Raw genomic sequence first — 15,376 nt, 5'->3', positions numbered from 1 at the left:
TGTCAGGAGATTAATGGCGCGTGCCTCATGCTGCTGCCGGCTTCGTATGACCCTGCTGCACCAAGCCCTGGTAAGCTACATTTGGCTTATAAGAAGCACCATGTTTTCTGCCCAATTTTTTGGGAAAAAAGTGCGTTTAATAATCTTAAAAATACGGTATTTGATACATTACTTTATTTTTTTTGCACGTTTTCCCACCCACAAATAATGGCATGGTCTGTAATTTTTATTGTAGGTACGCTTCTACTGTGACAGACAAAATCACAAAAAATTTCCAGAAAATCACATTGTATGATTTTAAAATATTTAATTCAAATTAAGTATTTAAACACCTGTCAACCAGCAAGAATTCTGGATCATAGACCTATTGTTTTTTTCTTTAAGAAGCTTTCCTACTCTAAACTCATTACTTGTATTAATTGCACCTGTTTGAACTTATTACTTGTATAAAAGACACCTGTCCACACAATCAATCACACTCCAACCTTTCCACCATTGCTGAGATCAAAAAAACTCTCTAAGGACACCAGGGACTAAATTCTAGATCTGCATAAGGCTTGGATGGGCTACAGCAGAGGTCCCCAACTCCAGTCCTCAAGGCCCACCAACAGTGCAGGCTTTTGGGATTTCCTTAGTATTGCACAGGTGTTAATGTAATTACCTGCCCAGGTGCTGGTTCCAACAGCAGTGCAATGCTAAGGCTGCTTTCACACATCCGGCTTTTGCAATGCGGCACAATCCGGCACTTTGCAGGAAAACCGCAACCGTTTTTTTTTGCTGCCGGTTGCGTTTTTCCTGCATAGACTTTAATTAGTGCCGCATTGTGCCGCATGGGCTCGCGTTCGGTCCGGTTTTTGCCGCATGCGGCAGATTTAGCCGATGCGGCGGCCGGATGGAACGTTCCCTGGCACGTTTTTTGCTCCGGCAAAAAAAACCGCATCGCGCCGCATCCGGCCGATGCGGCGCTTTTCCCAATGCATCCCTATGGATGCCGGATGCGGCAAAAACCGCATCCGGCCGCCGCATGCGGTTTTTGCCACTGCGCATGCTCAGTAGCATGCCGCAAGCGGTAAAAACCAGACAGGCCGCATGTAAAAAACTTATGCAAAGGATACGGTGTTTTCACCGCATCCGTTGCATAGGCTTCACAGCCGGATTGAGCCGCAGAGCTCAAGCCGGATGTGTGAAAGTAGCCTAAGGAAATCCTGGAAACATGCACTGTTGGTGGGCCTTGAGGACTGGAGTTGGGGAACCCTGGGCTACAGGACAAAAGGCAAGCTGCTTGGTGAGAAGGCCACAACTGTTGGTGCAATTCTTAGAGAATGGAAGAAACATAAGATGACTGTCAATCTTGCATGGTCTAGGGCTCCATGCAAGATTTCGCCTCGTGTGGTAAGGATGATTCTGAGAGAGGTCAGGAATCTGCCCAAAATTACACGGGAGGACCTGGTCAATGACCGTAAAGGGAATCTGTCACCAGGTTTTTGCTAACCCATCTGAGAGCTGCATAATGTAGAGACAGAGCCCCTGATTCCAGTGATATTACTTACTGAACTGTTTGCTGTCATTTTGATAAAATCAATGTTTTCTCTGCAGATCTAGCAGTTATACAGAGCTCGTGAATATGCTGAACTACCTAGCAGCATGCCATGTAGTCGACTAATGATGATCTACTGCTGATTAAACAGTGATTTTTATTAAATCTTCACTAAGCAGCCCAGTAAGTGAAACACCAAAAACCTGGTGATAGATTCCCTTTAAGAGAGCTAGGACCAAACTCTGAAAGATTACCGTATTTTTCGGACTATAAGACGCACCGGACCATAAGACGCACCCTGATTTTAGAGGAGGAAAATAGGAAAATTAAAATTTAAAGCAAAAAATGTGGTCATGGGGCGAGGATCTGCTGCTGACACTGTTATGGGGGTAATGTCCCCAAATTCTCTACGAAGGTACCCCAGCCTGGTAATGATCCTCCTTCCTTGTATATACAGTATATGTCCCTCATCCTGGTATAGCCCCCATCCTGCTATATACCGTCGTCCTGGCATATGGCCGCACCCTGCTCATATACCCCCATCCTGCTCATAATATACCCCCATCCTGCTCATAATATACCCCCATCCTGCTCATAATATACCCCCATCCTGCTCATAATATACCCCCATCCTGCTCATAATATACCCCCATCCTGCTCATAATATACCCCCATCCTGCTCATACCCCCATCCTGCTCATAATATACCCCCCTCCTGCTCATAATATACCCCCCTCCTGCTCATAATATACCCCCCTCCTGCTCATAATATACCCCCCTCCTGCTCATAATATACCCCCATCCTGCTCATAATATACCCCTATCCTGCTATATACCCCCAGCCTGGTTTACGGTCCGTATCCTGTGGCACATAAAAAAAAATAAACGTTTATACTCACCTTACCTCACTCCCTGCAGCATCGCTCGTCCTCCTGTCTGTCCCGGCAGCAGCACCGCTGAGTGGAGCCGGCCACAATCCCTGCAGCATCGCCATGTCCTCCTGTCTGTGCCGGCGTGACTGTGTGTGAACACGTGCGCACAGCGTTGACGTCATCGCTGTGTGCACCGCTAGTCTCCAGACAGCCGCTGCCGGCACAGACAGGAGGACATCGCGGTGCTGCAAGGATCGTAGCCGGTGAGTGTACTGATTCACTGCACCCCGCGCTAATGATGATGCGGGGGGCAGTGAATACAGCTGCACATTATCACTCCAGGCTGTAGTTGCCAGGGGTGATCATGCGGGCCGGCTTTTTAATATGTGCACATTCCCCGCCCATCACCCCGCCCACCTGTCAGTGCCGGCTTTAGCGCTGAGAGATGATGGGCGGGATGATGGGCGTGCATATTAAATGAGCAGGTCCATGTGGTCATGGCAGCCTGCTCGTGCTGCCGATGACCCGCTCCACCGCAGCACCCTCATTCCCCGCAGCCCTACATTCAGACTAAGACGCACCCCCCACTTTCCCCCAACATTTGGGGGGAAAAAGTGTGTCTTATAGTCCGAAAAATACGGTAGTTAGTAAAACACTACACAGTCGTGGATTAAAATCCTGCAGTGCACGCTTAGGTCCCTCACTCTTGCCAGCGCATGTTCAGGCCCATATGAAATGTGCCAAGGACCATCTTGATGGAGGCATGGGAGAAAGTCATGTGGTCAGATGAGGTCAAAATTTTTACTTTTTAATATCAATTCCACTCGCTGTGTTTGGAGGAAGTAGTAAAACCACAAGAACACAGTCCCAACCGTGAAGCATCGGGTTGGAAACCTCATACATTGAGGGCGCTTTTCTGTAAAAGGGACAAGACTGCACCATATTGAGGGTGGATGGATGGTCATGTGTCACGAGATTTTGGCCAATAGCCTCCTTCCTCAGTAAGAGCATTGAAGATATGTCGTGGCCGGGTCTTACAGCATGACAATGACCCGAAACACACAGCAAGGACAACTAAGACGAGGGTGGTGGAGTGGGGTCACAGGAGGCAGGGGCAGTGGTGGAGTAGGGCAATGCTGTGGGAAGTGCGGCGAGGGTCCTGGCTATGCTCGTTGCAGGTACTGTGAGGCAGGAGACATCCAGAAAATGTTGTTGGTGCGGGCTTCAAAGAATTGGTGCCCGGAGTAGGCGTGTGCACAGATTGAGCTCTCTGCTCAATGAGTAACGGAGAGCTCAATCGGCACACGAATTGACTCCAGACCGTGGTGAGTATAACCGGGACACCAGCAGCTAATGCCTTGCTCCACACCCCCCACCCCGATAAGCTACAGCTGAAATTTGCATGTATGTAAGTGTGTGTCTATGTATAATTTATATTGTACATTTGATGCCTTATCAGGTCCTATTAATCTGATGCAACATTCCCTATTCTAGGACGGAATTTGTAAAATCCCCAAAAACCCTCTAAATCCTCAGACAGGTCTTTAGTTTGGAAGTTGATGTATACCTGGTGTTACGTGTATATAAAATTATTACTGTAAAAGTGACAAATCCACTACAGCTGTATATAATATGTCATGACTTTAAATAATTGCCATAAGAAGAAACTGTGTAAGAAGCTCTTACAGAGGATAGTGTGGAATTTTTTATATTTTTTTTTTTTTCCATTTTTGATTTTGTTTTCCATGTTGACATATGTGGCCAATCTAAATCTAAACTCTGCTCAGCCATGAACTTCTATATCTAGGAGGTAGTATGTGCCTAGTTTTGCATAAAGCCCAGCCAATAACCAGCAAATGCTCATTCCCAGTTATCAGCTATTGTAAGCATGCTGGCGATCATCCAGCGAACAAGTACATGGCTCAGGTGATCAGATTGTGCCAACGTAAACCATCATTATTGGCAGCATATTGCCTGCATAAACAGGTGACCACTGCTGAGAGCGTGCGGGTACAGAACAATCATATTATCGGTGTCTGTTCCCATCGGTTTTCGTCAGCCTGTGTAAACCACTTATTGAATGAGCGCTAATGGCCTGAGCAGGTCCACAAGCTCCGGTTATCCCTTGTGTATGTGCCATAACCTCTGCTTTGGGCAGACTTTCAGTCTGGACATGACTTTTGCGTTAGTGTAATTGCCACACGGCACAGTTTAGTTGTTTTCTGTCATTCTGCTTGGGTAATGGTGAAAATACAATGATTGTGGATATACATGAATGTTAAATTGCTGAGCAGGAAGCGAAAAGAGGCGATGGTGATGGTTCTCCTTTTTTCTTTTTTTGCAGCTGGGATGAGTGGGTACCAGAGAGTAGAGTACTCAAATACGTGGACACTAATCTGCAAAAACAAAAAGAACTTCAGAAAGCCAATCAGTAAGTGGAGTCCGACCCTGTACACTTGTGCTAGTTAGGCCGGGTACACATATCCGGCTTTTCGCCGGTTTGACGGATGCGGCGCACGCCAGTACAGTATGATACAGTACAGTGGCAGCTCCGCAACTTCCGGGTCACATGCTCCGGTCACATGACAGCATGTGACCGGCGCTTGTTGCGCTGCCAATGTACTGTATACACTGTACTGTCGTACATCCGTCAAACCGGCGAAAAGCCGGATATGTGTACCCGGCCTTACCGCCTCATGTATTTTATAGCATGTGACGGCTTTGCCACAATTAAGGCAATATTTATGTAAGGAGTTAAGGCTCTGCGCCCACGATGAGCTGCGTTTCTTTACTGAGTCAAAAACTCCATGTCTAACAGTTCTAGCAAACTGGATGGGATCCATAGAAATCTTATACCTGTGCTTTTTTCTTTTACTCAGCATAAACTGCGGTGCTTGTTTCAATTCCACAACATGTCAATTTCTTTGGCGAGTAAACAGAGTTTTATATGTGTATTTTCCCCATAGAGTTGCAATAAATCCACAAGTGTAACATGCATATGCCTTTTTAGTGCATTTCTGTTGCACAAACTCTTGTAATTTGCACATGACGATCAATAACGTTTTGACAGATACTAGGAAGTATCAAAAAAAAGCATTTGTATTTCAAACCTGACAAGCATGTAACCCAATCACCATAATCTGTGCAAAAATGCTGCAAAACTCTGCAACATCAATAACTCACCAAAAGCTCATCGTGGGAACATAGCCTAAAAAGCATAAACCTGACTGTTTTTGATGCTAAATTGCATACATTTGTGATTTTTAGTTTCTTCACATACTGTCAAACTTTATCCTCAATGACAAATAATGGGTGATAGGTTTATTGATTCACAGCTTAAAGGGGTTTTCTGGTCTAAATCCATGTGACGCCAGACTCATGGATATCTCTGCACTGTGGGCATTCTTCATTGTCAGTCGGGAACGGATGTCACGTGACAGCGAGTACGTGATAGGCATGATCCCAGCCACGTAACGACTAGATGGGCGCGGCCCCACCAAATGCAAGTGAATTGAGTGAGGCTCCGCCCATAAAGCTGCAGTCTGCATATCGTGGACACGTGACCGCCATTCCCGGATCAAACACCGGTGAATCCTCATAGCGCACAGTGTGTGCAATGTACGGCTTCATAAGCCTGTAGTCACATGCAAAGAATACAGTCTTGTGGATTTAGACCGCACAATCCCTTTAAACCAACTAACGTCCTGCTCCCCTCCCCCAATATCAGCTGATGGCTGCATACTGGGAAGTGACGTGAGAAAGGGGCATTATTTTGGCAGCTTCTGGACAGCTTAGTGGCATCAGCAGGCTTCTAGCTTCCTGTAGTGTTGAGCACCTATAATACATGGAGCACTGGGCAACTTACATTTTGAGGTGTCAGAGCAAAATCTTATGGCCTAGTATATTAGCACAGCAGGGAGTTCCTGATTACCCTCTTTTTGGCGAGTTTGGCATTTTTTTTTTAATCTCAACACAAAAACTGATATTTTGTCAATGAAAGGTATAATGCACTATATATTCCATCACCACAGTGTGAAGATAATACAGTTCTGCCCTCTAGTCAGGTACATACTCGGCAGATTACCACCAGAAGTACAAGAGATGTCTGGCATTGGAATTGTATTCACAATTATTGGTGTTTTTTTTTTATTTTTTTTATTTTGTACATACATAGACAAAGCAGTTGGCGGACACTCGTTTGTTTCCAGATAACAGCTTTGGCTTAAAGGGAATCGGTCACCAGGTTTTTCCACTTAATCTGCGAGCAGCATAACATAGAGACAAGAGATCCTGATTCCAGCGATGATTCACTTACTGGGCTGTGTAGTGTAGCTTTTATAAAATCACTGTTTAATCAGCAGTAGATTATCATTAGAGGACTATTTGGCGTGCTGCCTGGTAGTCCAGCATATTCTTGAGCTCTATATAACTGCTATATCTGCAGCAAAAAAACATGGATTTTATCAAAATGACAGCAAACAGCTCAGTAAGTGACGTATCGCTGGAATCAGGGTCTCTGTCTCTACATTATGCTGCTCTCAGATGGGGGAGCAAAAACCTGGTGACAGATTCCTTTTAAAGAAGCCATCCCACAAAGATTTATTTATTTTAATAAGTGTATATACTGTACTGAGTGTTCATATCCTCACCTACTGCCTTGTTCAGGATCCAGCACGGTTATGCTCCTCTTCAGTGACATTGCTATGTGCTATGCATGAGCCTGAAGTCTCTTACAACGTTAGTCTATGAAGCCTTGTTCTGATGTTCCATAGACTTACCCTTAAGTGGCTTTTACAATGTAACACAAATCGCCGTGTGATCCGCAGAGTCTGAAGAGCGGTGATCTCACTGAGAAGAGGAGCAGAACGGTGGTGGTAGATACATCTACAGTGATTTACAATAAAAATGCTTTGTGTGAGGGCTTCTTTGACACCAATAGTTTGTACATTTGGATCCATTACAGATACAGTGGAACCTTGGATTATGAGCATAATTGGTTCCAGGAGTGCGCTCTTAAACCAAGTTACTCTTATATCAAAGCGGATATTCCCATAAGAAACAAAACACAGACAATTCGTTCCACAGCCCAAAATTATTTACTGTATTTATACAAACTTATTACGGTAATACAAAATAATGTCCTGTATTCATATAACATTATTACAGTACACTAATACAAAATACTGTACAGTAACAAACATATAAAACAAATTAAACTGTACATTAACTTACAAAAAAATTGTTGGTGTGCGGGAGGAACAGTCTAAGCAATGTGCTGCACTGGAGAGCAGAAAGTACAATACTGTATCCACAAATGCAAATTGATAGACATGCTGTATAGTATGTGCAGTATAATGGTATACAGTATATATGTACAGAAAGTTACCTCCAGAGCGGGTCAGAGCGCGGTGAATGGACAGAACCGGAAGTGTGCACGGTGAGTATTTGCTCTTGTTGCAAAGCATTGCTCTTAAACCAAGTTACAAATTTTTAGAAGCTTTGCTTTTCTTGCAAAACACTCTCAAACAGAGTTACTCTTAATCCAAGGTTCTACTTTTATATCTATTTTTATTTTTTCACTGTACCTCAATATATGCAATTAAAACTGATGAAGACATTGGTTTGAAAAGAAAAAAAAAGCCCTTGCCTGCTCCATTGACAGAAAAATAAAGTTGCGGGTCTCAAATTAGAAGGCCATAATATATAAATATTAAAACACCATTAAATACAGAAGTTCATACTGTCCTGGAAAATCATTTTTGCCATATCATTTTCAATGCAAAATAAACACAAGGAAATAAAATGATGGCATTGTAGGAGATTCTTGCTATTTCACCTCACTTAGCACTTTAGACCTGAGAGCATTATCAATGTAGGGTATAAAGAAATTAAGATTGGTGTCACACTTGCGATTGCCTCGCATGTCTCTTGCGGTGCATCACCCGGCACGGACTCTCTTCTCACAGGAGCGTCTCAGCTGCATAGAGATGCATGAAACCGACCCGCTCCTGTGAGGAGAGTGCAAATCCGTGCCAGGTGATGCACTGCGAGATACATGCGAGGCTGTCGCAAGTGGGACACCGGCCTAAAGCCCCCGTCACACAGCGATTTCGCTAGCGAGATCGCTGAGACGTCACAGGTTTTGTGACTTATCAGCGACCTTGCCAGCGATGTCACTGTGTGTGACAAGCAGCAGCGAGCGGGCCCCTGCTGCGAGGTCGCTGATCGTTACAAAATGATCAGGACCTTTTTTTGCTCGTTGGTCTCCTGCTTTGCAGCATGCATCGGTGTGTTTGACTGCGGGAGACCAACGAGCACCAACTCGTGTGAGCAGCGTAAGCAGCGATACGACCTGGCAGGGATCGTTGGTGCATTACTACATGGTCGATGGTGAGCTGTCAATCAAGCAGATCTGACCAGCAATTCGTGTAACGATGCTGCACTTGGTAACTAGGGTAAATATCGGGTAACTAAATAAAGCACTTTGCTTAGTAACCCGATGTGTACCCTAGCTACATATACAGGGAGCCAGCGCTGGCCGCCTGTAAGTGGTGTACGCTGATAACCAGGGTAAATATCGGGTAACCAAGCAAAGCGCTTTGCTTAGATACCAGATATTTACCCTAGTTACCAAGCGCAGCATCGTTACACGAGTTGCTGGTCGCTGGTGAGATCTGCTTGATTGACAGCTCACCATCGACCATGTAGTAACGCACCAACGATCCCTGCCAGGTCGTATCGCTGGTGGGATTGTTTGTGCATCGCTACGTGTGACGGGACCCTTACTCTACCGCTCCCCTGTCCACAGCCAACTGTCTAGTGACTTTTTCTTTATCGTTCCTATGGGAGACCCAGACAATGGGTGTATAGCTTCTGCCTCCGGAGGACACACAAAATACTACACTCAAAAGTGTAGCTCCTCCCTCTGAGCTTATACACCCCCTGGAGAACCAGATCTAGCCAGCTAGTTTATCGCTTTGTGTTCAGGAGGCATACATCCACACATGCATTCTCATCTGATTTTTTAAAAGAGTTTGAAGAAAAGCGGGTCCAAGTCTGGACCCCCGGCATGTCCCTTCTCACCCCACTGTGTCGGCGGTGCTGTTAAGGTTGATTCCAAGGCTGGAGCCTTACATGCCGCGCTCCTTCACCATCCCTCCTGGGCTCTGGCTTGAAGTGGGAGCCAGCACGGTTCTCCATGCTTTGCAGGAGACCGGTCTCCATCCGCAGCCCTTCAGGACCCTGCTGGACCGGAGCACTCATCCCCAGGGACTTGGAACCCTGCGTCTCAGCAAGCTAAGTACCTGAGACGTTTACATATTGGGGGTCCCTGTTTTTTATTGTGGTGGGAGAGTGTGCTGAGTGAGTTTTATGACATTTCCGGCGGGTTCTCTGGCTGTCGCCTGAGAACCGCGCCGAGGGTACCTGCGCGCCGGCCGCACCGCTCAAATTTAGGCCCCGGCTTCGCCGTAGGCCTAGTTTCGGTTTCACTGCCCTCGCATGTCATTCATGCAGAGGGACAGCGCGGCTCCGCCCAGCGGCCGTTCTGCACAGGGGAGGGACACTCCTCACTGAGTACATGTCTCCTCCCCTGTAAGTCTCTATGGCCCTCCAGATCCCGCTCCCAGAGTAAGTCCCGCCCCCTCTCTTCGCTCCGGCGGCCATTTTCTCAGCGTTTTCCCTGCGATCAGCACTGGTCTGCAGCATCCCTGCTGAGGTGCTTGGGGGTTCGTGCTTCGGGATCTGGAGGGCACACAACACCGCTCCAGCGGTCTGGTAAGCCACAACCTCTGGTTGTGGACCTCTGTATATACTCTGGGGGTCATTCTGGCAGAGCCCCCACTCCAGCAGCATGTCTCACACGAGGAGCAAGGCTCCAAAGCTGTATTCAGTATGCACTGCATGTAAGCTCCTACTGCCTGAACCGAGCATCTATCCACATTGTGATGCCTGCCCTAACCTGACGATGCCTCAGCCTGGAATCGCACCCCCAGGGGTCTCTCAGGCTGCTCCGGCTCCTGTGGCTGAACCCCCGGCTTGGGTAGAAGCCTTATCTAGGTCCATCTCCCAGTCTTTTGCCGACTCCATGGGACATCTGTCCAGGACTTTGCTGAACATGCATCAGCCCCCTTCACAGGGTGCCTCTGCTGCTAGGGCTCTCTCAGGACCGGAGCTCACAGAGGATTCATCATCTGGTCCCAGACCCCGTCCTTCTAAGAGGAGACGCAGGGCTCCCTCTCCTTCCTCGTCCCGCGGCTCTGTTTCAGAAGCTGACTCGCAGGACGAGGAGGATGCCTTTACAGGGGGCTCGGAGGCTAACTCAATGTGCCCCATTGATCTGTCCGAAAGTGACTCAGATGTTAGTGATTTGATTGCGTCCATTAATTCTGTACTGGATCTCAATCCGCCAGTATCAGAGGAACAACCCTCTCTGGCAGAAAAGCACCAGTTTACCTCGCCTAAGAGGACAAAGTGTGTTCTTTAACCACTCCAGTTTTCAGGCCGCTGTGACCAAGCCCAGGGCCTGTCCTGACAAACTCTTCCCAAAGCGTGGTTCTGATGACCGTTTTCCCTTTCCACCTGAGGTGGTCAAGGAGTGGGCTCATTCACCAAAGGTAGACCCCCCGGTGACTAGACTCTCAGCCCGGATCGTTGTATCAGTGGCTGATGGCACCTCTCTTAAGGATTCCACTGACCGCCAGGTTGACCTTCTGGCCAAATCTGTATATGAGGCGGCAGGGGCCTCGTTCTCCCCGACTTCTGCAGCAGTGTGGGCTCTCAAAGCCATCTCTGCTTCTCTAGAGGAGATGCATTTCCTCGCCAGGGAATCTGTGGCCGAAATGGTTACCTTAACTTCCCAAGCTTCAGCTTTTTCATCCTATGCCATGTCTGCCATGCTGGAGGCTTCTCACCGCACTGCGGTGGCTTCGGCTAATTCCCTCGCTATCCGCAGAATCTTGTGGCTTCGAGAGTGGAAGGCAGATGCTTCTTCAAAGAAGTACCTTGCTGGACTCCCTTTTGCTGGGTCCCGGCTGTTCGGTGAACAGCTGGATGAAATTATTAAGGAAGCTACTGGCGGGAAGAGTACTTCCATGCCTCAAACCAAAACCAGGAAACCTGTCCAGGGTAGGAATCAGTCGAGGTTTCGTTCCTTTCGTTCCTCCAAGCCTTCGGCCTCGTCCACTAACTCAGCCAAGGACCAAAAATCCAACTGGCGCACAAAAGCGCGTCCACAGAAGACCACAGGATCTGCTGCCACTAAGGCAGCCTCCTCGTGACTATCTGTCCGCGCCAGCCACGTCCTTAGTCGGTGGCAGGCTCTCCCACTTTGGCGACGCGTGGTTTCAACACGTCTCCGATCAGTGGGTGCGGGATATCATCTCCCACGGCTACAGGATAGAATTCTCTTCCAGCCCGCCAAACAGATTTTTTCTGTCAACTCCCCCCTGCTCCAAGGCCGCCGCCTTCTCTCAGGCCGTGGCATCCTTGCAGGCCAACGGAGTAATTGTACCGGTTCCCGCCCGGGAACGGTTCAGAGGTTTCTACTCAAATCTCTTCCTAGTCCCCAAAAAGGACGGTTCCTTCCAGCCCATCCTGGATCTCAAGCTTCTCAACAAGCATGTTCAGGTGCGGCATTTTCGCATGGAGTCTCTGCGATCAGTCATTGCCTCAATGACCCAAGGGGATTTCCTGGCATCCATCAACATCAGAGATGCCTATCTGCATGTGCCAATTGCAGCTTCACACCAGCGTTGGCTATGTTTTGCAATCGGAGAGGAACATTTCCAATTCGTGGCTCTCCCCTTCGGGTTAGCCACGGCCCCTTGGGTATTCACCAAGGTCATGGCACAGCATTGGTTGCGGTTCTGCACCTCCAGGGGTTGGCAGTGATTCCTTACCTGGACGACCTTCTAGTCAAGGCTTCATCCAGCGCAGACTGTCAGCGGAGTGTCTCGCTCACTCTCGACACTCTAGCCCAATTCGGGTGGCTTGTCAATCTGCCCAAATCCACTCTGACTCCGACCCAGAGGCTCACGTACCTAGGGATGCAGTTCGAGACTCTGCCGGCTCTTGTGAAGTTGCCCTTAATCAAACAGCAGTCCCTCCAACTGGCGGTGCGCTCTCTGCTGAGGCCCCGCCGTTATTCCATCAGGCACCTGATGCAGGTGCTGGGTCAGATGGTGGCGTCAATGGAGGCTGTTCCCTTTGCCCAGTTCCATCTGCGTCCACTGCAGCTGGACATTCGCCGCTGTTGGGACAAGCGGCCTTCCTCCTTGCACAGGTTAGTGGCTCTGTCGTCAGACCAGGAGCTCTCTTCAGTGGTGGCTTCGGCCCCTCTCTCTGTCTCAGGGGCGCTCCTTCCTGGTCCCGTCCTGGGTGATCCTCACCACGGATGCCAGTCTATCCGGCTGGGGAGCGGTATGTCTCCACCACCGAGCGCAGGGCACTTGGACTCCGTCCGAGTCAGCCCTCTCGATCAATGTGCTGGAAACCAGAGCCGTGCTTCTTGCTCTCCTAGCTTTTCACCACTTATTAGCAGGCAAGCACATCAGAGTCCAGTCAGACAACGCGACAGCGGTTGCCTACATCAATCACCAAGGCGGGACGCGCAGCCGCCTGGCAATGTTGGAGGTACAACGCATCCTTCAATGGGCGGAGGACTCCAAGTCCACCATATCCACAGTCCACATCCCAGGCGTGGAAAACTGGGAGGCAGATTATCTCAGCCGTCAAACCGTGGACAGTGGCGAGTGGTCCCTGCATCCGGCAGTGTTTCAGTCAATCTGCCGCAAGTGGGGCACTCCGGACGTGGACCTAATGGCATCCCGTCACAACAACAAGGTTCCGGTTTACGTGGCTCGCTCCCACGATCCTCAGGCATTCGCCGCGGACGCTCTGGCTCAAGACTGGTCCCAGTTTAGTCTGTCCTACGTGTTTCCCCCTCTAGCTCTCTTGCCCAGAGTTCTGCGCAAGATCAGAATGGAGGGCCGTCGAGTCATCCTCATTGCTCCGGACTGGCCCAGGCGAGCTTGGTACCCAGACCTGCTCCATCTGTCCGTAGAGGTGCCGTGGCATCTTCCGGACCGTCCAGACATTCTCTCACAAGGTCCGTTTTTCCGCCAGAATTCTGCGGCTCTCAGATTGACGGCGTGGCTCTTGAGTCCTGGATCTTGACGGCTTCTGGTATCCCTCCTGAGGTCATCTCCACTATGACTCGGGCCCGTAAGTCTTCCTCTGCCAAGATCTATCACAGGACTTGGAAAATTTTCCTGTCCTGGTGTCGCTCTTCCGGCCATCCTCCTTGGCCTTTTTCCTTGCCGACCCTTCTGTCCTTTCTACAGTCCGGTCTGCAGCTGGGACTGTCCCTCAACTCTCTCAAGGGACAAGTCTCGGCTATGTCAGTACTGTTCCAGCGGCGTATCGCCCGGCTGGCTCAGGTCCGCACCTTTTTGCAGGGCACGTCTCACATCATTCCGCCTTACCGGCGGCCCTTGGATCCCTGGGACCTCAATTTGGTTCTCACGGTTTTGCAGAAACCCCCCTTTGAGCCTCTTAGGGAGGTTTCTTTGTTTCGTCTTTCACAGAAAGTGGTCTTTCTAGTGGCCATAACTTCCCTCAGGAGAGTCTGTGATTTGGCTGCGCTCTCTTCGGAGTCACCTTTTTTGGTTTTTCATCAAGACAAGGTGGTTCTCCGTCCGACTCCGGATTTTCTTCCTAAGGTGGTCTCTCCTTTCCACCTTAACCAGGACACTACCCTACCTTCCTTTTCTCCGGCTCCTGTTCATCGCTTTGAAAAAGCGTTGCATACTCTGGATCTGGTGCGTGCTCTCCGGATCTATGTGTCTTGCACCGCTGCTATTAGGCGGTGCACCTCTCTTTTTGTGCTAACCACAGGTCGGCGTAAGGGCCTCTCTGCTTCTAAGCCGACCTTAGCCCGTTGGATTAGGTCGACCATCTCGGATGCCTACCAGTGTTCTCAGGTGCCTCCCCCGCCGGGGATTAAGGCACACTCGACCAGAGCTGTCGGTGCCTCTTGGGCTTTCAGGCACCAGGCTACGGCTCAGCAAGTCTGTCAGGCTGCCACTTGGACTAGCCTGCATACCTTTTCAAAGCACTACCAAGTGCATGCTCATGCTTCGGCAGATGCGAGCTTGGGCAGACTCATCCTTCAGGCGGCTGTCGCCCATTTGTGAAGTTAGGCTCTGCCTACTTCTTAGTTTTTCTGTTTATTCCCACCCATGGACTGCTTTGAGACGTCCCATTGTCTGGGTCTCCCATAGGAACGATAAAGAAAAATAGAATTTTGTTTACTTGCCGTAAATTCTTTTTCTTATAGTTCCGTATTGGGAGACCCAGCACCCTCCCTGTTGCCTGTTGGCAATTTCTTGTTCCGCGTGTTATCACCGGCTGTTGTCGTGGACAGAGTCTCCGGTTGTTCCGGTTCTTGCTCTGTTTTTACTTGTGGGTGGCTATTCTCCTTCAGCTTTTGCACTAAACTGGCTAGATCTGGTTCTCCAGGGGGTGTATAAGCTCAGAAGGAGGAGCTACACTTTTAAGTGTAGTACTTTGTGTGTCCTCCGGAGGCAGAAGCTATACACCCATTGTCTGGGTCTCCCAATACGGAACTATAAGAAAAAGAATTTACGGTAAGTAACAAAATTCTCTTTTTTTTGGCTTTCCCAATGACATGCACACTCTTTGATCTGCTTATATGTGCTGACATCTGCCGTCACGGTTCACACTGTGATGTAACAATGTGTGTGTGGCCTCCCTGGCGCTGACTAGACCTCAGACAACGCAATGTGTGCTGCGGCATTAATGCGTGAACCGTAACTGCATGACGCGCAGTGACTTCAGAATTCCCAATTGGCCCATAAAATCCCAGCCTGCATTAAGAATCCCAAGCCAGATTCACATCACTGTGGACCGGTGAAGAGGCGTAGAGTGGTGTAATCTGCCATTTTTA

At 48.8% G+C, this 15,376-nt stretch overlaps 1 protein-coding gene across 3 annotated transcripts in view; it reads left to right on the top strand.

Annotated features, from left to right (window-relative positions):
- Positions 1-15,376, top strand: part of MORF4L1 (mortality factor 4 like 1) — a 104,499-nt gene that overhangs the window by 41,217 nt on the left and 47,906 nt on the right. For all 3 annotated transcript variants that reach the window (XM_075346092.1, XM_075346090.1, XM_075346091.1), the window contains one exon: positions 4,754-4,840. In XM_075346092.1, coding sequence (XP_075202207.1) covers positions 4,754-4,840 — 87 coding nt within the window. The remainder of the gene's footprint in view (positions 1-4,753; positions 4,841-15,376) is intronic.

Source organism: Anomaloglossus baeobatrachus, chromosome 4 (assembly GCF_048569485.1).
Source record: "Anomaloglossus baeobatrachus isolate aAnoBae1 chromosome 4, aAnoBae1.hap1, whole genome shotgun sequence".
NCBI classification, from domain to species: Eukaryota; Metazoa; Chordata; class Amphibia; order Anura; family Aromobatidae; genus Anomaloglossus; species Anomaloglossus baeobatrachus.
Note: the sequence above shows the minus strand (reverse complement) of the source record. Positions and strands in the feature narration are given on the sequence as shown.